The sequence below is a fragment of the Neoarius graeffei genome, chromosome 11 (assembly GCF_027579695.1).
Source record: "Neoarius graeffei isolate fNeoGra1 chromosome 11, fNeoGra1.pri, whole genome shotgun sequence".
In the NCBI taxonomy this organism is placed as follows: Eukaryota; Metazoa; Chordata; class Actinopteri; order Siluriformes; family Ariidae; genus Neoarius; species Neoarius graeffei.
This window is the reverse complement of record NC_083579.1, coordinates 39604271-39627797: the sequence shown is the minus strand read 5'-3', so window position 1 is coordinate 39627797 and position 23527 is coordinate 39604271. Positions and strand designations below refer to the sequence as shown.

The 23527-nt window shown below is 46.2% G+C and overlaps 1 protein-coding gene across 1 annotated transcript in view; it reads left to right on the top strand.

Annotated features, from left to right (window-relative positions):
• The first annotated feature begins 809 nt into the window (after nucleotides 1–809).
• Nucleotides 810–23527, top strand: part of LOC132893835 (kelch domain-containing protein 1) — a 33293-nt gene continuing 10575 nt past the window's right edge. Inside the window, exons 1-8 of the mRNA XM_060932988.1 lie at nucleotides 810–913; nucleotides 14727–14797; nucleotides 15013–15130; nucleotides 16096–16208; nucleotides 22044–22128; nucleotides 22220–22303; nucleotides 22490–22570; nucleotides 22834–22892. Of these exons, the coding sequence (XP_060788971.1) occupies nucleotides 818–913; nucleotides 14727–14797; nucleotides 15013–15130; nucleotides 16096–16208; nucleotides 22044–22128; nucleotides 22220–22303; nucleotides 22490–22570; nucleotides 22834–22892 (707 nt within the window). The 5' untranslated portion in view covers nucleotides 810–817. The remainder of the gene's footprint in view (nucleotides 914–14726; nucleotides 14798–15012; nucleotides 15131–16095; nucleotides 16209–22043; nucleotides 22129–22219; nucleotides 22304–22489; nucleotides 22571–22833; nucleotides 22893–23527) is intronic.

The following is a 23527-nucleotide window of genomic DNA, read 5'->3' as shown; positions in this document are numbered from 1 at the left end:
ATAGGATACTTTTTTTTTCGCGATATCTTCCTTCATATTCGTCATAAGTGCTACTGGGTGAGGTTTGTTTTGCCTGGCAACACTTGTTCTGACTGATATCTGAAAGGGAGTCATATCAAAACAGGGGCAAATTTGTCAGACTTCACTTTTGTCACTGTAATACAATTTACTGATTATCGTATTTTATTTTATAATTTTTATTACTGATTTGTTTGGTAGCGGCACGGTGGTGTAGTGGTTAGCGCTGTCGCTTCACAGCAAGAAGGTCCGGGTTTGAGCCCCGGGGCCGGCGAGGGCCTTTCTGTGTGGAGTTTGCATGTTCTCCCCGTGTCCGCGTGGGTTTCCTCCGGGTGCTCCGGTTTCCCCCACAGTCCAAAGACATGCAGGTTAGGTTAACTGGTGACTCTAAATTGAGCGTAGGTGTGAATGTGAGTGTGAATGGTTGTCTGTGTCTATGTGTCAGCCCTGTGATGACCTGGCGACTTGTCCAGGGTGTACCCCGCCTTTCACCCGTAGTCAGCTGGGATAGGCTCCAGCTTGCCTGCGACCCTGCAGAACAGGATAAAGCGGCTAGAGGAGATGAGATGAGATGAGATGAGATTTATTTGGTTGAAATGTTCTGTTGCTTTTGTGAGTTCTGTTCTCTTCCCATTGAGGTTTTCAGCCCAAAATGGTATCAGCGTTACAGCAGCCCCACCTAGCGGCGGATCTCGGTAAAGCACCACAGTGTCGTCTCTTTGGTGTAAACATTGGCTTCATAGCAGAAGAGGAAGAGCCTTGTTAGATATTAATTTATTTAAAAGAATCTCTGAAACCAATGGCGGCATCAAGTGCCGAACTTGTGGCTCGAGAAAGAAGCGGACACACGGCCGTGGTTTCAGGAAACACTTTATGTGTGTGGGGCGGTTATGCGGTGAGTAGAAACAGCTGCCTACAAACCTCCTGAAAGGTGATTTTTTTTTTCTCTTGTGTGCACAAATATTATATTTTGTGCGCACAAGAGAAAAAAAACATCACCTTTTTAATAATAAAAATATTATATTGTGCCCACCAAGTGATTTATGCTGTAAATAATCCCATAAAGTTCCAAATAATGTATATTTTTTAATCTTGTACGCACAAGTTATTATATTTTATCTATTTTATCTATTATAAGTCCTCACAAGATACAAAAAAGAAAAGAAAATCACCTTTCAGGACTTCAGGTGCTCCATAAAATATTTTAAAGCATGTATACGGTTTTTAATGAGTGCTGTTGCTGCTGCTCACTTCATGTCGTTAAGGGAAGAAGTAGAAGAGAAATATATATATATATATATATATATATATATATATATATATATATATATGTGTGTGTGTGTGTATGTGTATGTGTGTGTATATATACACACAATTTTTTTTAATTATTATTATTATTATTATTTTATTTTTTTTTTTGGGGGGGGGGGGGGGGGGGGTCCTGTCTCAGAAGCTGGGTACTGTGGGGGTCCCCCACTAAATATACTCACAGTCAATAAACTATACGGTTTTGAATGACGTTGGTTTTAATTTGAAATAAAATGATGAAAGAAATAATACAGATAAAACTAAATCTTTGATGTAGATAGATGATTAGATTAGATTAGATTAGATTAGATTAAATTAGATTAGATTAGATAAAACTTTATTGATCCCTTTGGGAGGGTTCCCTCAGGGAAATTAAGATTCCAGCAGCATCATTACAGATAAACAGAGAAAAGAAATAGAGAAAACTTCTAGATAAATTAAAATAAATTATTTACATATACAAATATAAAAGAATAAGATATGGGGAAGAGGGGGAGGAGGAAAAATAAAAAAGGGGGGAAATGGCAGCTTGATCTGGGACATGATAAATGGTTGACTACATCGCGTTCCCTTAAAAAGGTTGTCGTCCACTGAAAAGTCTACAGTTATCACTAATTGTATTTTAAGTTGTAACTTTTTATACACCTAAGGATTGGTGCGCTCACAGAATAATCATAACCGTAATAAAACATCATGCAAGATATTTGATCACCGTTGTAACTCCATTTTCCGCAAACCCAAAACCAATACGATCGCGTGTTTTGATCTAAACGGAAAGCCTCAGGGTCAAGGTCACGACCTCACCAAAAGTAGTAACTTAAAATCACTACGCCATATAAACATTTAGTTATAAATCTGCGGTTTTGTTTTTTAAAACAAAAGCTGAAAGTTAGGTATAGAATATGTTTCTTATGGCATAGCTGGTCTTGTACAACATTCTGAGCTATAAAATGAGTCGTGGTCTATTTTTTACCGTAGCGTGTTATTTGTGTGCGGGGAAGGACACACATTAACAATTTGCATGTGTAGAATGGAATTTTCCACTCCAACAGTTAGAAGTTGATCGTGCTTCCATTTGCGGTCTCTCTGTTACGCGGGTGATCTGTTCGGACGTTATCACTGAAAAGGTGAGTTTTGACAGGTTTATTTTGTTTTAGTCTTGCAGTATAAGGCAATAGAATGTTTCTTTTTCATCTTACTTTCATATTTCGTAGTGTTTGCGTATTTTTGGCCAATATTTTGCAACCATGGTCAAGTTGGATCAAACTTTTGATAGAATCTACCAGGGCTTTACATTAGCACCCACCCACCCGCCAAATGCGGGTAAAATTCGGCTTTGGCGGGTAATAACTTTAGTCTCACTAGCCACTTTGGCGGGTGGTTTATTCTGTGGTATGACAATATATTTTAACTGTAGTTTTCTCTGAAGGCATCTGATATAATAAACGCATTGCAATGTAATATTACGCACCTACAACTCCCATGAGCACCTGCATAAACATTCTGACAACATGTTAGAATTGTTTAGAATGTTCGTTAACGGCTCAGATAAAATCAATGATACGGTAACCTGCGGTTAAAGAACGAAGCAACAAAGTTGCTGACGACTGACAAGCGCACTATGTGGCGGCATATAGCTGGAGTTTCAAACCCTGCTGCTCAGGAAAAAAGGGGCAGAGATGCGCAGGGCCGGAGCAGCATTTTAAAATCACTGAGGTCCGTGAGGCGCAAAGCGCGCGCCGAAAAATGTTCGACATATTTAAATGAGAGGGGTGAATTACACGCCACACAAGAGATCTATTCCTGAAATTACTTTTAATGGTGTTTGAACTGAATATCATCAGTTTTGAAGAAAAAATCATCTATGTGCCAAGAGTAAGAATAATTTAAGCTTGTTTAATGGTTTGATCTGGCCCAAGCAATGAGGACAAAAGATACACATACACAAAAAAAAAAAATTCTGGGAAAAAAAATCAGTATACACCACCATGTTTTAGGCAAAGTTATCCAAGGCAAACATAAGTTGAAACTTTCCACTCTATTGCTTTGGCTTATCGAATAATTTATTTTTAAAATCACAAACAAGGCAGGCTACAACTGCGCTGCTTCGAAAATGTCAATTTAACAGCTTGATGAAAGTGCGCTGATGGTGACCATGAAAAAAACGTATCTGCTGCACTGCGTTCCTCCCCCAAGTCACGCGCTCATTCGCTTTTGTGTTCTTGGTTTCAGAACCGCACACACAAAACAGACACAGAAGACAGAATCAACGTTTAACATAATTAACAATGCACTTTTTACGGAGATGTTTTAATATTATTCTTTATTTTTTTTATCCAGTTGAATATTTTAGCGTACAAATGTATTTTCAGCTCTTAAAAATGACTGAGGTCCGGACCGCAGTGGCCTCATAGCTGGCTACGGCCATGGAGATGAACAAGATGCTAATAGGAAGATAAGACAGTTCAATGACAAATGGAAGTTCGGGCGAGATTGGCTAGTTCATAGCAAAACTGAAAATACCATGTACTGCGAAGACTGTAGAAAGTATGGCAAAGACAGGCACCAGTAATTTTAAACTCAAGACTATAAAGGACCACGAAAAGTCAAATGCACACATCGGTACTATAACATCAAAACAGGCGAAGACGGCTAGTTCACGAAGGACAGCATTGCTTTCAAATCCCTGGCTGTCATGAAGTCGGCTGAGCTGGAGAGGATGGAGCTGCTGTTTAGAAATGTTCATGCGATTGGAAAGAAGTTGATCTCGCCCCAGCTATCAACTTATGGCCTGCTGGAAGCCTCAGGTCACGAAGACCATTTTTCATGGACCATTCAGACTCATCTGATGATGAATGTAATGAGGACATTTAATGTCTCTCTCTACACATTTTCACACACACACACACACACACACACACACACACACACACACACACACACTATTAATAGATAATACATATGTGGCAGCGGGGGCGTGGTCAAGCGCCGGTCGGTGACAGGAGGGCGGAGTCAGGGAAGGTAAGTGGCAGAATCACGACACCTGAGAACAATTAACCTGTGTTTGTGTGTGTCTTCCCAGTGACCGCGCCCTATTTAAGGAGGGAGAGTGAGAGCAGAGGGGGATCTCCGGACTAGACGCTGGCTGTGTGTGTGTGTCTGTCTAGTCACCGTAACGATTGTTCACTGAAAAGTGTGGCAATAAAGCCTTTTCCCAAACCTGATCTCTGTCCTGCCGTCCTCAGTGCTCCACCCACACGTAGGGAGTGTTACAGTGGTGCCGAAACCCGGGACGTGGAGCACCAAACCAGCAGCCCCATGGAATCCTCCCCGTTCACCGATCTGGTCCACGCCCTCGCCACGGCTCAGCAAAGCCAGCACCAGGCACTCGTCACTCTCCGAAAGGAGCAGGAGCAGCGCTTCGAAGCCCTGGTGCTGGCCCAGCAGGAAGATCGCGAGGCGTTCCGGCATCTTCTCGCGTCGGCGGGGTCCACCAGCGCTCCGGCCGCGGGCCCGTCTCCCCTCATTGTCACCAAGATGGGCCCGCAGGACGACCCCGAGGCGTTCATCACGTTGTTCGAACAGGTCGCCGAAGCCTCGGGGTGGCCGATCGAGCAGCGCGCGGCGCGCCTCCTCCCCCTGCTCACGGGAGAGGCGCAGCTGGCCGCGCTACAGCTCCCCGCCGACCGCCGGCTGGCCTACGCGGACCTCCGCCGGGCCGTCCTCCAGCGCGTGGGGCGCACACCGGAGCAACAGCGCCAGCGCTTCCGCGCGCTGCAACTGGAGGAAGTCGGCCGGCCGTTCGCGTTCGGCCAGCAGCTCCGGGACGCCTGCTGGCGGTGGCTGAGGGCCAACAATCGCGACGCCGAGGGAATCGTCGACCAGGTGGTACTGGAACAGTTCGTCGCCCGCTTACCAGCCGGAACCGCGGAGTGGGTCCAGTGCCACCGCCCGGCGTCGCTGGATCAGGCAGTCGAGCTGGCGGAGGATCATCTGGCGGCTGTCCCGGCGGCAGGACAGCAGATGGCATCGTCTCTTCTCTCCTCTTCTCTCTCTCTCTCTCTCCCTCTCCTCCTGTGTCCCGTCCCTGCCCCATTCCCCCACCGCGGAGGCGGGGGCCGGCTCCACCCCAGCCGGCCCGCCGCACCCGCGGTGCCCTCCCGTGTCTCCCTTCTGTGTCTGTCTCTCCCCCATCTCAGGTGAGTGAGCCCCAGATCACCGGTGCAGAGGGAAAGCCCGGGCCGGTTTGCTGGCGCTGCGGGGAGCCGGGCCACCTTCATGAGCAGTGCACAGCAATGGAAGTGGGCGCGGTGGTTCGGATCCCCGACGCGCCAGAGGCCGCCCTCGATCGGGCCGGAGCGTATCGCATACCGGTGAGTATCCAAGGGGCTACATATCAGGCGTTGGTGGATTCTGGTTGTAATCAGACCTCAATTCGCCAAAGCCTGGTTCAAAACGAGGCATTGGGGGGAGCACAGGGGGTGAAGGTGTTGTGTGTGCACGGGGATGTTCACAGCTACCCTTTGGTGTCGGTCCACATTATTTTCAGAGGGGAAAAATTTATAGTGAAGGCGGCGGTTAATCCTCGCCTTACCCACTCGTTAATTTTGGGGACGGATTGGCCGGGATTTCGGGGTTTAATGACACGCCTAGTCGAGAGTGGGTCCTGCCATTTGACAGGGGGAGGTCCCGGTGTCGCTTTGGCGGGAGCAGCTGTCACAGAGCCGTCTACGTCATCTCCGCGTCAGAGTGAGGAGCCGCCGGCCCCTCCTCTCTCTATTGGGGATTCCCTCACGGATTTCCCATTAGAGCAGTCGCGAGACGAGACTCTGCGGCATGCGTTTGACCAAGTGAGAGTAATCGATGGTCAAACGCTCCAGCCGAACGCCACCCCGTCCTTCCCCTACTTCGCGATTATGAAGGATAGATTATACCGAGTGACGCAGGACACTCAAACTAAGGAGCGAGTCACGCAGCTTTTGATTCCAAAAAGCCGCCGGGAATTGGTATTCCAGGCGGCTCACTTTAATCCCATGGCTGGACACTTGGGGCAGGATAAAACACTAGCCCGAATAATGGCCCGTTTCTATTGGCCGGGGATTCGCGGCGATGTCCGTAGGTGGTGTACGGCATGCCGCGAATGCCAGTTAGTAAATCCAGCGGCCATTCCAAAAGCGCCATTGCGCCCTCTACTGTTAATCGAGACCCCGTTTGAAAGAATTGGGATGGATCTCGTCGGGCCATTAGATCGGTCAGCACGAGGGTACCGCTTTATATTAGTTCTAGTGGACTATGCAACGCGATACCCGGAAGCAGTGCCTCTGCGCAATATCTCAGCACGCAGTATTGCAGAGGCACTCTTCCGCGTCATCTCCCGAGTTGGAATCCCGAAAGAGATTCTGACTGATCAAGGCACTACGTTTATGTCACGAACACTGCGCGAACTGTATGGGTTATTGGGGATTAAGCCGATCCGCACCAGTGTATATCACCCACAAACGGACGGTTTAGTAGAACGGTTCAACCGCACCCTCAAAAATATCATTAAGAAATTCGTAAGTGAGGACGCACGTAATTGGGATAAGTGGCTCGAACCCTTGCTGTTCTCAGTGCGAGAGGTCCCTCAAGCCTCCACGGGGTTCTCCCCGTTCGAATTATTATATGGGCGTAAGCCGCGCGGCATCCTGGACGTGCTGCGGGAAAATTGGGAGGAGGGACCTTCACAAAGTAAGAATGAAATTCAGTACGTTATGGACCTGCGCGCAAAACTCCACACGCTCACCCACCTAACTCAGGAGAACTTGCGGCAGGCCCAGGAACGGCAAGCCCGCCTGTACAACAAGGGTACGCGCCTTAGAGAGTTCACACCGGGAGATAAAGTACTCGTACTCTTGCCCACGTCGAGCTCCAAATTAATCGCCAAGTGGCAAGGACCCTTTGAGGTCACACGGCGAGTCGGGGACGTCGACTATGAGGTGAGGCGAACAGACAGGGGTGGGGCGCCACAGATTTACCACCTCAATCTGCTCAAACTCTGGAACGAGGAGGTCCCCGTGGCGTTGGTGTCGGTAGTTCCGGAGAAGGCGGAGCTGGGGCCGGAGGTTCAAAAAGAGAGTTTGGCATCACGTACCTCTCCGGTCCCCTGTGGAGACCACCTCTCCCCGACCCAGCTCACGGAGGTCGCCCAGTTGCAGGCCGAGTTTTCGGATGTGTTCTCGCCCCTGCCCGGTCGCACTAACCTCATAGAACACCACATAGAGACACCCCCGGGGGTGGTAGTGCGTAGCCGCCCTTATAGACTACCCGAACACAAAAAAAAGGTGGTTCGGGAAGAACTTCAGGCCATGCTCGAAATGGGCATCGTCGAGGAGTCCCACAGCGACTGGAGCAGCCCGGTGGTCTTGGTTCCCAAGGCCGACGGCTCGGTCCGGTTCTGTGTGGACTATAGAAAAGTCAACGCGGTGTCTAAATTTGACGCGTACCCAATGCCTCGTATTGATGAGCTGCTCGATCGACTAGGCACGGCTCGCTTCTACTCGACACTGGATTTAACGAAGGGATATTGGCAGATCCCCTTGACTCCATTATCCCGGGAGAAAACGGCCTTTTCCACACCGTTTGGCTTACACCAGTTCGTCACACTTCCGTTTGGGCTGTTTGGGGCGCCCGCTACGTTTCAGCGGCTGATGGACCGGGTCCTCCGGCCCCACGCCACCTATGCGGCCGCCTACCTGGACGACATTATCGTTTATAGTAACGACTGGCAGCGGCACCTGCAACACCTGAGGGCCGTCCTTAGGTCGCTGAGACGGGCGGGGCTCACTGCCAACCCAAAGAAGTGTGCGATTGGGCGGGTGGAAGTACGGTATCTGGGCTTCCACTTGGGCAACGGGCAGGTGCGTCCCCAAATTAATAAGACAGCAGCGATTGCGGCCTGCCCGAGGCCCAAGACCAAAAAGGGGGTGAGACAGTTCCTGGGGCTGGCTGGCTACTATCGTAGGTTTATACCTAATTATTCGGACGTCACCAGCCCGCTGACTGACCTCACTAAAAAGGGGGCGCCAGATCCGGTCCAGTGGACGGAGCAGTGCCAGCGGGCTTTCTCGGAGGTAAAGGCTGCACTGTGTGGGGGGCCACTTTTACACTCCCCTGACTTCTCTCTCCCTTTTATGTTACAGACGGATGCGTCGGACAGAGGGCTGGGGGCCGTTTTGTCCCAGCAGGTGGAGGGGGAGGATCGCCCGGTCTTATACATCAGCCGGAAGCTGTCAGTGCGTGAGGGGCGCTACAGCACGATTGAAAAGGAGTGCCTGGCGATCAAATGGGCGGTCCTCGCCCTCCGGTACTACCTGCTGGGGCGCTCTTTCACCCTCTGTTCGGACCACGCGCCCCTCCAGTGGCTCCACCGCATGAAAGATGCCAACGCGCGGATCACCCGTTGGTATCTGGCGCTCCAACCCTTTAATTTCAAGGTGGTCCACAGGCCGGGGGCGCAGATGGTCGTGGCGGACTTCCTCTCCCGTCAAGGGGGGGGGGAGTCGGCTGCAGGCCGGACGGCCGCCCGGCCTGAGTCGGGCGGTGGGGGTATGTGGCAGCGGGGGCGTGGTCAAGCGCCGGTCGGTGACAGGAGGGCGGAGTCAGGGAAGGTAAGTGGCAGAATCACGACACCTGAGAACAATTAACCTGTGTTTGTGTGTGTCTTCCCAGTGACCGCGCCCTATTTAAGGAGGGAGAGTGAGAGCAGAGGGGGATCTCCGGACTAGACGCTGGCTGTGTGTGTGTGTCTGTCTAGTCACCGTAACGATTGTTCACTGAAAAGTGTGGCAATAAAGCCTTTTCCCAAACCTGATCTCTGTCCTGCCGTCCTCAGTGCTCCACCCACACGTAGGGAGTGTTACAACATAATATACATAATATTACTTGATAATACATATAATACTTGCACATCTCATCTCATTATCTCTAGCCGCTTTATCCTGTTCTACATAATATACATACACACTATTAATAGATAATACATAATATACATAATAATACTTGATAATACACATAATACTTGCACATCTCATCTCATTATCTCTAGCCGCTTTATCCTGTTCTACAGGGTCGCAGGCAAGCTGGAGCCTATCCCAGCTGACTACGGGCGAAAGGCGAGGTACACCCTGGACAAGTCGCCAGGTCATCACAGGGCTGACACATAGACACAGACAACCATTCACACTCACATTCACACCTACGTCAATTTAGAGTCACCAGTTAACCTAACCTGCATGTCTTTGGACTGTGGGGGAAACCGGAGCACCCGGAGGAAACCCACGCGGACACGGGGAGAACATGCAAACTCCGCACAGAAAGGCCCTCGCCACGGGGCTCGAACCCAGACCTTCTGGCTGTGAGGCGACAGCACTAACCATTACACCACCATGCCGCCCTGTACTGAATGTTATTTTTCATATTATACGATATTTCATATTGTAAGGGGCTTGAATTTGAGTTCAATAAACAGAATACTCTGTTTATATTTTTGTCTGAATTGGTTCCATGTTTTCATATAGGGAGCGACTTTAACAGCACTGAATACTTGAGTGCTACTGTAGAGATACATTATACGCTGCCATTCATAATTAAATCTAGATCTTCCGAATTTTAACGTATCATGGTGAAGAAAAAAACTGCGATTTCCTGGCAACAAAATTGTGACTAGTGAAAAGGCTGAATGGCTAGTGACTTGGGAAAACCACTAGCCACAGTGGCCGGTGAGCAAAAAAGTTAATGTAAAGCCCTGGAATCTATGACCAGTCATTTTGTCCTGCCCCTGCGCCGTCTGGTGCAGTAGTGATGTCCCATTGCTCGCGCACCGCAGCAGAGACCCGCATGACCTTCAGCCGGTACAGTCACTGTTGTTATTCTCATCTTTCCGGTGTGTTCTTGATTTTTCCATTGTGTCCTATTGTCCTGTTTCGCCATATCAAATACCCAAAATGTATCATATTATTCATATTTAAGTGAATAATCAATTCAGTCATCATAACTTGGCATTTTTAACCCGAGCAATCAAAAAGAGGAAATTTATTCAATATTTTCACTCCTCTGTGAAGGAGGGGCTTTAATTCTTCATGATGTAGTTATTTTATATGAAAATAAATTTTACCAAAGCATTTGAATTGTAATAAAAAAAAATTTCCACAGTGGAGGCCAGATAAAGCAAGATACTATCTTTATTCTTATTAAACATGACAAAAGAAACATTGAGTGTTAGGTAAATGCAAAAAAAAAAAGGAAAATTAGAAAATTTATTTTTTGACCATAATGTCCCAAATAAGAGACCAGTTTCTGAGACGGACCCATATATATATATATATATATATATATATATATATATATATATATATAAATTGTGGAAACACATCAAACCGCATTTTATTTTAAAAACTTTTTTTTCTTCTTTCCCGGAATCATTTTTCTTGATTCAAAACCAAACCATCTGTATTTCTAGATGACCTTCATTCAAGACATGTTACATGTTCATTCCTGTCCCTAACTGGACAGATAAACAAAATATTGATTTACTTTAACTGTTCTACTAAACAATGACAATTTTTTTTATAAAGGTGTATTGCATTTTCCTGATTTAACAATATAGAAATTAACTTGCAGTAATTGTGACCTCTACTGATTTTTTAAAAAGAATACACTATTACTTTTACTATATTTCCTTAAGACTAAAACCTCTTCATAATTAATTTTTGAAATCTGTTATCCTACTAGGCCTGGGTGTAGGCTGCCTCTAATACTTCCACTTTGACAGTAATAACACTTTTATTAGCTGAACTCCTCATGCACATGAAGCATGTATGGAGCAGAGCTCCATACTTAAGAGAATACGGTAATGCATCGACTTGGGGTGAGTTTCCCAAAAGCATCGTAGCACAAAGATCATCGTTAAATGGTAGCGCGAGCATCACAATGAATACTCTCTCTCCTAGTTAAGATGCTGTTAGCGTTAAGAGGCTTTTGGGAAACCCACCCCAGATTTTGATGGCTTTTGACTGTACGACGTCCATATGTATGAACAACGAACATGTACCACCACAGGGAACCCAGTCGTAAGTGTAAGGCAATGTATCTCATAAACACTTGACCACTGGACAATGAAATTTAAATCTTTATTTACATAACATAGATTTTTTTTTATCCAGTGCTTATTTTTAATTTGCTTTTTTAAAAATAACATGGGATTATTTAATAACACATTTTACAGAAAATATTCGTGACAGTTTCATATAAAACTAGTTAAAACAGTTTTGTTAGTCCACTAGCTTGTTGGACAGTTGACAGTTTCTGTTATGTAAGGGCAGTAGATGGATGTAAGTGCAAGAAGAGTTTGATTGAAAACACGCTAACAAACAGATCCAAAACAGAGACAAAGGCAGAGTAGAAAAACAGACAGTGGTTGAGCGAGGTACAGAAAGGATATCAGAGATACCCAAAGTCCAAAAACACAAACAGGGTCAAAACCAGAAAAGCACTACAAAATACAAGGCTTTCGCAGTCTGTGGGTTTACTTACTCAATCACTCATCCACTCACTCACCCACTCACTCACTCATCCACTCACTCATTCAATCGCTCACCCACTCACTCACTTGCTTACCCACCCACTCAATCACTCACTCAATCGCTCACCCACCCACCCACCCACTCAATCGCTCACCCACCCACTCACTCAGTTGCTCACCTACTCACCCACCCACTCACTCAGTCACTCACCCACCCACTCACTCAGTCGCTCACCCACCCACTCACCCACCCACTCGCTCACTCACCCACCCGCTCACTCACCCACCCACTCAATTGCTCACCCACCCACTCAATCGCTCACTCAGTCGCTCACCCACCCACTCACTCAGTCGCTCACCCACCCACTCACTCAGTCGCTCACCCACCCACTCACTCAGTCGCTCACCCACCCACTCACTCAGTCGCTCACCCACCCACTCATTCAGTCGCTCACCCACCCACTCACTCAATCGCTCACCCACCCACCCACTCACTCACTCAGTCGCCCACCCACTCACTCACTCAGTCGCTCGCCCACCCACTCACTCTCAGTCGCTCACTCACTCACTCAATCTCACACCCACCCGCTCACCCACCCACTCACGACACCCTCTCAGTCGCTCACTCACTCACTCAATCGCTCACCCACCCGCTCACCCACCCGCTCACCCACCCACTCACTCACTCGCTCACTCACTCACCCACCCACTCAATCGCTCACCTACCCACTCACTCACTCAGTCGCTCACCCACTCAGTCACTCAGTCGCTCACCCACTCACTCACTCAATCGCTCACTCAGTCGCTCGCCCACCCACTCACTCACTCACTCACTCACTCACTCACTCAGTCGCTCGCCCACCCACTCACTCACTCAGTCGCTCGCCCACCCACTCACTCAGTCGCTCGCCCACCCACTCACTCACTCACTCAGTCGCTCGCCCACCCACTCACTCACTCACTCACTCACTCACTCAGTCGCTCGCCCACCCACTCACTCACTCACTCAGTCGCTCGCCCACCCTCTCACTCACTCACTCACTCACTCAGTCGCTCGCCCACCCTCTCACTCACTCACTCAGTCGCTCGCCCACCCACTCACTCACTCACTCAGTCGCTCACCCACCCACTCACTCACTCACTCAGTCGCTCGCCCACCCACTCACTCACTCACTCACTCACTCAGTCGCTCACCCACCCACTCACTCACTCACTCAGTCGCTCGCCCACCCACTCACTCACTCACTCAGTTGCTCGCCCACCCACTCACTCACTCACTCAGTCGCTCGCCCACCCACTCACTCACTCACTCAGTCGCTCGCCCACCCACTCACTCACTCACTCAGTCGCTCGCCCACCCACTCACTCACTCAGTCGCTCGCCCACCCACTCACTCACTCACTCAGTCGCTCGCCCACCTACTCACTCACTCACTCAGTCGCTCGCCCACCCACTCACTCAATCGCTCACCCGCCCGCCCGCCCACCCACTCAGTCGCTCACCCACCCGCCCACCCACTCAGTCGCTCACCCACATGCCCACCCACTCAGTCGCTCACTCACTCACTCACTCACTCAGTTGCTCGCCCACCCACTCACTCACCCGCCCACCCAATCGCTCACCTACCCACCCACCCACTCACTCACTCAGTCGCCCACTCACTCAGTCGCTCACCCACCCACTCACTCACTCAGTCGCTCGCCCACCCACTCACTCAGTCAGTCGCTCACCCACCCACTCACTCACCCACCCACCCAATCGCTCACCTACCCACCCACTCACTCACTCACTCACTCACTCAGTCGCTCACCCACCCACTCACTCACTCAGTCGCTCGCCCACCCACTCACTCACTCAGTCGCTCGCCCACCCACTCACTCACTCAGTCGCTCGCCCACCCACTCACTCTGTCGCTCACCCACCCACTCACTCTCAGTCGCTCACTCACTCACTCACTCACTCACTCACTCAGTCGCTCACCCACCCACCCACTCAGTCGCTCACCCACCCACCCACTCACTCACTCAGTCGTTCACCCACCCACCCACCCAATCGCTCACCTACCCACCCACTCACTCACTCAGTCGCCCGCCCACTCACTCACTCAGTCGCCCGCTCACTCACTCACTCAGTCGCCCGCTCACTCACACACTCACCCACCCGCTCACTCACACACTCACCCACCCGCTCACCCACCCACCCACCCACCCACCCACTCAGTCGCTCACCCACCCACCCACTCAGTCGCTCACCCACTCACTCACTCAGTCGCTCACCCACTCACTCACTCACTCAGTCGCTCACCCACTCATTCAGTAGCTCACCCACCCACTCACTCACCCACCCACCCACTCACTCACTCAATCGCTCACCTACTCACTCGCTCACTCACTCACTCAGTCAGTCGCTCACTCACTCGCTCGCTCACTCACTCAGTCAGTCGCTCACTCACTCACTCAGTTACTCACCCACTCACCCACCCACTCAATCGCTCACCCACCCACCCACTCATTCACTCAGTCGCTCACTCACTCACTCACTCACTCACTCACTCACCCACCCACTCACTCACTCAGTTGCTCATCCACCCACCCACTCAGCCTGATGTAAAATATACTACACAACTCAATGGTTCATACCGTATGCTATATTATTGTTGTTCTCTTCAGGTTGTTGTTTTTGTGCCCTTGCAAATATTTTGCTCATACGCTCATCAGGAGCTCCCCTTTTAGGCAGTGCCTGAATATCTACATGAGTCTAAATATTTTCCGTGATGTGTGGATCAGTATTGAATGAGGAAATCGTTAACCTACATTTGTTCCCATTTTTCTGTATTCTTAAGTCAGTTGCTGATCATGAAGTCTTCCTCCCAAACAATGAGATCTGGTTGTATGACCTGGACACTGGTTTATGGTATTATTTATAATATTGTTTATAATATCACATTATAATATTATACATGGAGCCTTTCATATGCACATTTGTATGCACTAATTAGTATAATCCATTTTTAATCACTGTTACAATTAAAGTTCACAGACAGAACAACTGATGCCAAACATTTATACGTTATTGTGTCTTAATATGGTCTAATATATATTTTATTCAGTGCATTTATATGTTTACAGGAAAAGGTGTGAGATGATGGGGGAAATTCCTCCATCCATGTCAGGTACCTGTGGTTGCAATCTAAATGGAAACATGTATATATTTGGTGGCTGCAGTGATGATGGTCAGACCAATGAGGTAATCCCAGTGTCAGTCATCTCTTAGGCTTAAACCATATATGCAATATGGCCAAAATTATGTGGACATCTACAGTAACCATCACACCCATATGTGGGTCTTCTCCAAACTGTTGCCATAAAGTTGGAGGCACACAATTGTCTAGAATGCCTTTGTCCATCCATCCATCCATTATCCATAACCGCTTATCCTGTGCAAGGTCGCGGACAAGCTGGAGCCTATCCCAGCTGACTATGGGCGAGAGGCGGGGTACACCCTGGACAAGTCACCAGATCATCACAGGGCTGACACATAGACACAGACAACCATTCACACTCACATTCACACCTACGGTCAATTTAGAGTCACCAGTTAACCTAACCTGCATGTCTTTGGACTGTGGGGGAAACCGGCGCACCCGGAGGAAACCCACGCAGACATGGGGAGAACATGCAAACTCAACACAGAAAGGCCCTCGTCGGCCACTGGGCTCAAACCCAGAACCCTGAATGTCTTTGTATGCTGTAGAATTATGATTTCCCATCACTCGCACTGAGACGTAGCCCAACTTGTTCCAGCATAACAGTGCTCCTGTGCACAAAGCAAGGTCCATAAAGACATGGTTTGCCAAGGTTGGAGTGGAAGAACCTGAGTGGCCTGCACAGAGCCTTGACCTCAACCTCACTTGAAGAGGGTTGAATTGTAACACAGACTGCATGTCAGGCTTTCGTCACTGCCCGGCCTCACTAATGCTCTTGTGGTTGAATGGGCAAATCCATACAATCACACTCCAAAATGTAGTGGAAAGCCTTCCCAGAAGAGTGGAGGCTGTTATAACTGTATAATAATGCATATTAATGCCCATGGTCTTGGAATGGGATGGTCAAGAAGCAGATGTGGGTGTGATGGCCAGATGTCCACATATTTTTGGCTATATGGTGTACTTGCCTTCTGGTCTGAATATTGTGTTGTATGATTTGTTCTAGCACTATTCTGTAAATCTTCACAATGGGAAATATACATGGAAGAAGTTAAGTCATTGCTCAGGGTTACTGCCCTCACCCCGTGACAAGCTCTCCTGCTGGGTTCACAAAGGAAGGTAGGAGCATGTAGGTAATAGGGCTGGTAAAATGTACACTCATGGAGCACTTCATTAGGAACACTATACTACTCCTGGGTAGGGCCTCCCTTTGCTCTCAAAATAGCCTCCAGTCTATTTCTACCACCACGATTGTACAGAGTGGCTGTCTGAGTTACTGTAGCTTTTCTGTCAACTCGAACCTGTCTGGCCATTTTCTGTTGAACTCTCTCATGAAAAAGGCATTCCCATCCACAGAACTGCTGCTCACTGGAGGTTTTTTCTTTATTGCACCATTATGAGTGTGTGTGTGTGTGTGTGTGTGTGTGTGTGTGTGTGTGTGTGTGTGTGTGTGTGTGTGTTACACGGCTGCGCAAAGATATGAAGTTTAACTTTGAGTGGTAAATGGATATATCACGAGTGAATGAAGCGAGTGAAGCAAAATGACATTTCTGTATTATAAATGCTTTTTTGATCGATCTTAGGAAATATTCTAACAATTTGCAATACTGACTTTCTGATTTTCATGAGCTATAAGCCGTAATTATCAAAACTAAAACAAAAAAGGTTTGAAATAGTTCACTTTACGTATAATGAATATATGAAAGTTTACCTTTTCAAATTAAATTGTGAAAAATGCAGCGGCACGGTGGTGTAGTGGTTAGCGCTGTCGCCTCACAGCAAGAAGGTCCGGGTTCGAGCCCCGTGGCCAGCGAGGGCCTTTCTGTGCGGAGTTTGCATGTTCTCCCCTTGTCCACGTGGGTTTCCTCCGGGTGCTCCGGTTTCCCCCACAGTCCAAAGACATGCAGGTTAGGCTAATTGGTGGCTCTAAATTGACCGTAGGTGTGAATGTGAGTGTGAATGGTTGTTTGTTTATGTGTCAGCCCTGCGATGATCTGGCGACTTGTCCAGGGTGTACCCTGCCTCTCACTCATAGGCTACATCCACACGGCAACGAGATGTTATTTAAAAAAATATCGCGTCCACATGGGCAACAAATCAGTAAAATATCAGGTCCATATGGCAACGCAACGCTTGCTGAAAACGATGCAATACACATGCCACACCTCTAGGGGCGCTGTAAGACGGTCCCTTCGGAGACACCAGAACAATAGAAGAAGTAAGGACGCATGCGCATAAACTATTATGCGCGAGACTTCATATTAGCCACAAAGTCAGGAAAATCTGTTCGTAAAATTACATTATAATGACCAAATACAATGAAAAGTATTTTTCCAGTCTCACCTGTGAAAGGTAATCCCATGTGATCTCGTTTGGACGGCAAACCTGTTGGTACAGTTAAACGCAGCACATGAATGAGGCATCTTTATTCTCCGCTTTGACCTATCCAATATGGCGGCGAGGATGACGTATGATTCTACGCGGAAGGCGGCGTCTTTAATGGTCCGGAATAAATTGAATGCTACACGTTGATGGATTAATTTGTTCTTCTACGCCCTTTTTGAGGAATGTATTGTAGGACTTAAACCAACATCTGAAGAGGTGAGATTGCTCCTTTTTTTCCCTATTTTTGCTGGCGGGATTGACTCTGCCCTAAGGGCTATTCTCTCTCTCTCTCTCTCTCTCTCTCTCTCTCTCTCACTTTGCACCATTACACAATAAATATTCACAGTGAAAATATTTTGTAAGTGCGTTTCATGAACCAAGTTATAGGATTTGTTGACAACTCGCTTCGAGTTCGTTACACTTCTACCCGGCCTGAAGCACTGACAGTCATGTGGTTGTGCCGTCATCGTAAACAAATCCGTTCTACTCATCCAGACAACTTCGCAACGGCAACGTTGCCAGATCTTTCCACTCTGGAACCCGTTCTCAAAAGATTGCATTTTGGGGCACCCAAAACCCCGGTGCCGTGTGGACGCCAGGCCGAAACGATAAACAATTGTATCGGATTCACCTGAATCCGTTGCCGTGTGGACAGGGCCTTAGTCAGCTGGGATAGGCTCCAGCTTGTCCACGACCCTGCACAGGATAAGCGGGTACAGATAATAGATGGATGAATGGATCTGCTGACTCTGATTTCATCCCATAACATATACCTAATCAATTCAGTTTGTTGTAATGATGATAATAATAGCTGCTAGAATATCCATGACACACCATCAAAACAGATAAGATTGCTTATCCACTTTCTACAGATGCCAGCAGACATTTTAAAATGTTTATATAACAAAAAAAGACATTGATAATACATTCAGGCAACAGAACAGACCTGACTGCATGAATCAACTATTACCTTCAGAGATGGAGGTTCAGTTAAAGAGTGTGCGATTTTATAAAGCATGTTTAAAAACCATGTTTGACATTTACCTCAAGGGACAAGACAGTGGATGATGCTGGTACAGTGCCTTGAAAAAGTATTCATACCCCTTGAACTTTTTCACATTTTTCCACCTTACAACCACGAACTTAAAAGTTCATTATTGAGATTTTATGTGATAGACCAACACAGAGTAGCACATAATTGTGAAGTGAAACAAAAATGATAAATGGTCTTCAAAATTTTAAACAAATAAAAATCTGAAAAATGTGATGTGCATTATTATTCAGCCCCCCTGCGTCAATACTTTGTAGAGCCACCTTCTGCTGCAATTACAGCTGCAAGTCTTTTGTGGTATGTCTCTACCAGCTTTGCACATCTAGACATGGAAATTTTTGCCCATTCTTCTTTGCAAAATAGCACAAGCTCAGCCAGATTGGATGGAGAGCGTCTGTGAACAGCAATTCTCAAGTCTTGCCACAGATGCTCAATGGGATTTAGGTCTGGACTCTGACTGGGCCATTCTAACACATGAATATTCTTTGATCTAAACTATTCCATTGTAGCTCTGGCTGTATGTTTAGGGTCATTGTCTTGCTGGAAGGTGAATCTCCTTCCCAGTCTCAAGTCTTTTGCAGCCTCCAACAGGTTTTCTTCCAGGATTGCCCTGCATTTAGCTCCATCCATCTTCCCATCAACTCTGACCAGCTTCCCTGTCCCTGCTGAAGCAAAGCATCCCCATAGCATGATGCTGCCACCACCATGTTTCACAGTGGGGATGGTGTGTGCAGGGTGATGAGCAGTGTTAGTTTTCCACCACACGTAGCGCTTTGCATTTAGGCCAAAAAGTTCAACTTTGGTCTCATCTGACCAAAGCACCTTCTTCCACATGTTTGCTGTGTCCCCTACATGGCTTCTAGCAAACTGCAAACGGGACTTCTTATGCCTGTCTTTCAACAATGGCTTTCTTCTTGCCACTCTTCCAAAAAGGCCAGATTTGTGGAGTGTACGACTTATAGTTGTCCTGTGCACAGATTCTCCCACCTGAGCTGTGGATTTCTGCAGCTCCTCCAGAGTGATCATGGGCATCTTGGCTGCTTCTCTGGCCAGTGCTCTCCTTGCTCGCTCTGTCAGTTTAGGTGGACGGCCATGTCTTGGTAGGTTTGCAGTTGTGCCATACTTTTTCCATTTTTGAATGATGGATTGAACAGTGCTTCTTGAGATGTTCAGAGCTTGGGATATTTTTTATAACCTAACCCTGCTTTAAACTTCTCCAGAACCTTATCCCTGACGTGTCTGGTGAGTTCTTTGGTCTTCATGATGCTGTTTGTTCTTCAGTGTTCTCTAACAAACCACTGAGCCCTTCACAGAACAAGTGTATTTATGCTGAGAGTAAATTACACACAGTAGGACCCTATTAACTAATTAGATGACTTCTGAAGGCAATTGATTGCACTGGATTGTATTTAGAGGTATCAGAGTACAGGGGGCTGAATACTAATGCACACCACATTTTTCAGATTTTTATTATTTGTTTAAAATTTTGAAAATCATTTATCATTTTCGTTTCACTTCACAATTATGTGCTACTCTGTGTTGGTCTATCACATAATCTCAATAAAAAACTTAAGTTCGTGGTTGTAAGGTGGAAAAATGTGAAAAAGTTCAAGGGGTATGAATACTTTTGCAAGGCACTGTAATCACACTGATAATTAATTTCACATTATAAACTTATAATTTAAAAAAATTTGACGGTAATGTTTTCTTTCCACAGGGACATTAGGATATAAACGTAGACGGAGGCAGGACTTCTGTTTTGGGGGCAATTTATCCAGTTTTACACAAATAAAATATTGACCTATTAATAATTAAATTAGACAAAATTATATCATAATGTTACCACTAAATCTGACAATACACCGAATATGCTCAGGAAAGAATGTTCTAATGTAATTTTTCCTGATAATCATAATGATAGTATGTTTATATGACATCCCTGCTTAGTAATAAATGGCTCTAAATTTGGCCTATTCCACCTAAACTTAAAGCACATACACAGAACCTTTATTTTTAAATACATTTCTGAGTGGATAGTATCTCCATCCTTGACTCTTGCATGCTGCATAAATGGGAATTAAAAATATATATATTTTTGAGAGTTAAAATCGACCGCAAAGTTGGCATTCGAGCTGCCCCGCTGAGCCAGGCAGCCCTGAGTGCGTGACGTCACAGCGGGAACGGGTTTTAAGGCCAAGGCCTTTTACAGCTATAGACAAAAGTCATATAAATAAATAATTTATGGTGAAAGTAAGAAATACTGTTACCGACTTGCTCAACTAAGACTGATTTGACTTCATTGATTGTGGGTTGACTCTCATTAAAACAGGATAGGTGTTATAACTTATGCAGCGTACATGCATGCATTTTCACTGATAAAACGTAAAAGGCTAATTAAATAATCAGATGAACTGAGACAATCACATTCTGAAGCAAATTAAATGATCTTATACCAGTAACTTAAACACACAATACAAGTTACATGTATTAATCTAAATGCAGGTAAACAACGAATTGTTTTTGCTGTTTTATATCCAAATGAGAGTCGGAGCTTACCCGTCTGTGTTCTCGCTTCTTGAAGGTCGATCTTGCGGCTGATTGTTTTGAAACAATCTGACTTTCAGTTGTTCATTCAGTTCTCCGTTCATCAAGAGCGAGATGGCAGCAATATTCAGTTTAGAAATCAGACGGCTGCTCCACTCATTCTCCATTCTCTCCATACTGACTACTCCGCCATTACTGCTCGGCTTAGGCAATTACTAAAACCTGGGACGGAACGGGATGTCACCAGTTTTAGCAACAACCACGGGGAGGTCACTGCCCGAGCGATCTGTCCCGTCCCATTCCATCCCAGGTTTTACCAACAACCCTCGGCTCAAGCTCCGGGAGAACTGGTGCAACTGAACTCACTTTAAAAAAATAAAATTAAATAAATACATTTCTTGTTTTCTTTTGTTTAATTGTTGATACTGCACCCTCTTTCAATACGGGCTTACAGTCAACGCTCCTCAACAGATCAGAGGTTTCGTACAAGTCTTCAGTAAAATGTGCAGAGCAGAGGAGAGACCACTTCATAGCCGCCCAATGTGCCTGTGAACTTCTTGCAAAACACGTACAAATCTTTGCAGTTTGAACATTCTTGGACCATGAACGCAACGTAAATCCACCTTCTGTCGTGTTGCTGCACCTGCCAGCAACACATCTACTTGGCATGGTGATAAATTAGCTCAAAATGGAGGATCGAAGTTGCAGTCAGCTCTGTGTTTTAGTACAGTGGCAATAGCCTTCCTGCTGTGACGTTACGGACGTCAAGGTCATTCACTCAGACCGCTACCTATGTGAATCATTTTAATCGTAAAAATTACTATATTAGATTTATTGTTAACATTTAAAACTATTCTTGTGCCATTCTTGAGGTCTCAATGCATTTATAAACAAAAAGTGAGGCCATGGCTCTGCATATATGCTTTAAACTCTTTCCAGTGTATCAGTATAAAAGCATGTTGTGTCCTTGACAGGATTATTTACTTCGGTGGATATGGTCATAAGCATCTCAGTGAAATCAAAAATCCTGGCACTTTCATTGTGGATGAAGCTTCTTGGGTAATTTATCAGCACATTTAATTAAGATTGAAACAAATAAATATGCGCACACAATTGTTCGATTGTTAGCACTTCATTTCCCTTGTTCAAGGCTGAAGATATCTTTTGGGGTTGGAACAATGAAGTTCATGTGTTCGACCCAGGATCAAAAGGTTGGACAGAACCACAAACATTTGTAAGACATTTAAATACTTCTAAAGATCGATAACGTTTGTGTGTATACAATTTATAGACATTTATTTCAGATTGGGTTACCAGTGCCTCTGCATTATAGCACTTTAAGCGTAATCAGTGTTTTCTTAATCTTAGAAATATTTTGGCAGTCAATTTAAATCTGACTAATGATCCTTGCTTAATGTAGGGGCATGCCCCTGCCCCGAGGGCTGCCCATGCCAGTGCCATCATCGGTAATGAAGGATATATCTGTGGTGGACGAATAATGGTAGGTCCCCATTCAGTTTCATTATTATTAATACTTTTTGCTGCTGAATGTCTCTTTGTATTTCTTTGAGTATCTGAATATCTTTTTGCCATCTTTGTGGATCAGTGAAGTTCTCTTAAATAGAAATAATGTCAATAAAATTAATAAATATCCCTATAATTATCCCTATACATTTTAGTTTGTCTTTTTCCCTGTGTATACCAAACAACAGAAATGCATTTATGGTCTTTTACAGAATGTTGTTATGCATTTCATCTTGACAGGAGACAAGAAAAAGTGACCTTCACTGTCTGGATTTAAATACATGGACGTGGTCTGAAATGTAAGAAATTTCCATACAAACTATGGATCTTAGATGAAATCTTCACCCAGTCTGACTTTTTATTTGCTTTGAAATATGGCTGCAGTTCCTCTCTATGTTCCTTTATATTTATGACAAGTCGTCACAACAGTATACACTCTGTGGCCAAAAGTATATAGAAACCTGTCCATCACACCGAGATGTGCTTGTTGAGTGTCCCATTCCAAAACCATGGGCATTAATATGGAGTTGGTTCCTATTTTCTGCTATAAAAGCCAATTTTCTGGGGTGGCTATCAACGAGATTTTGGAAGATGGCTGTGGTGATTTGCCCATTCAGCTATAAGAGCATTAGTGAGCTCAGGAGCTGATGTCAGATGAAAAGGCTTGGCACACAATTAGTGTTCCAGTTCATCCCAAAAGTGTTCAGTGGGGTTCAGGTCAGGGCTCTGTGCCGGCCACTTGACTTCTTCCACTACAACCTTGGCAAACCACGTCTTTATGGATCTTGCTTTGCGCACACTGGAACAGGTTTGGATTAGGCCTTTAAAGCTAGACGGCCTTTCGATTTCATAAAATTGGTGAAATTTAGTTCCCTCTGAAATTTGTTCATTGTGATACAGTGGTGCTTGAAAGTTTGTCAACCCTTTCGAATTT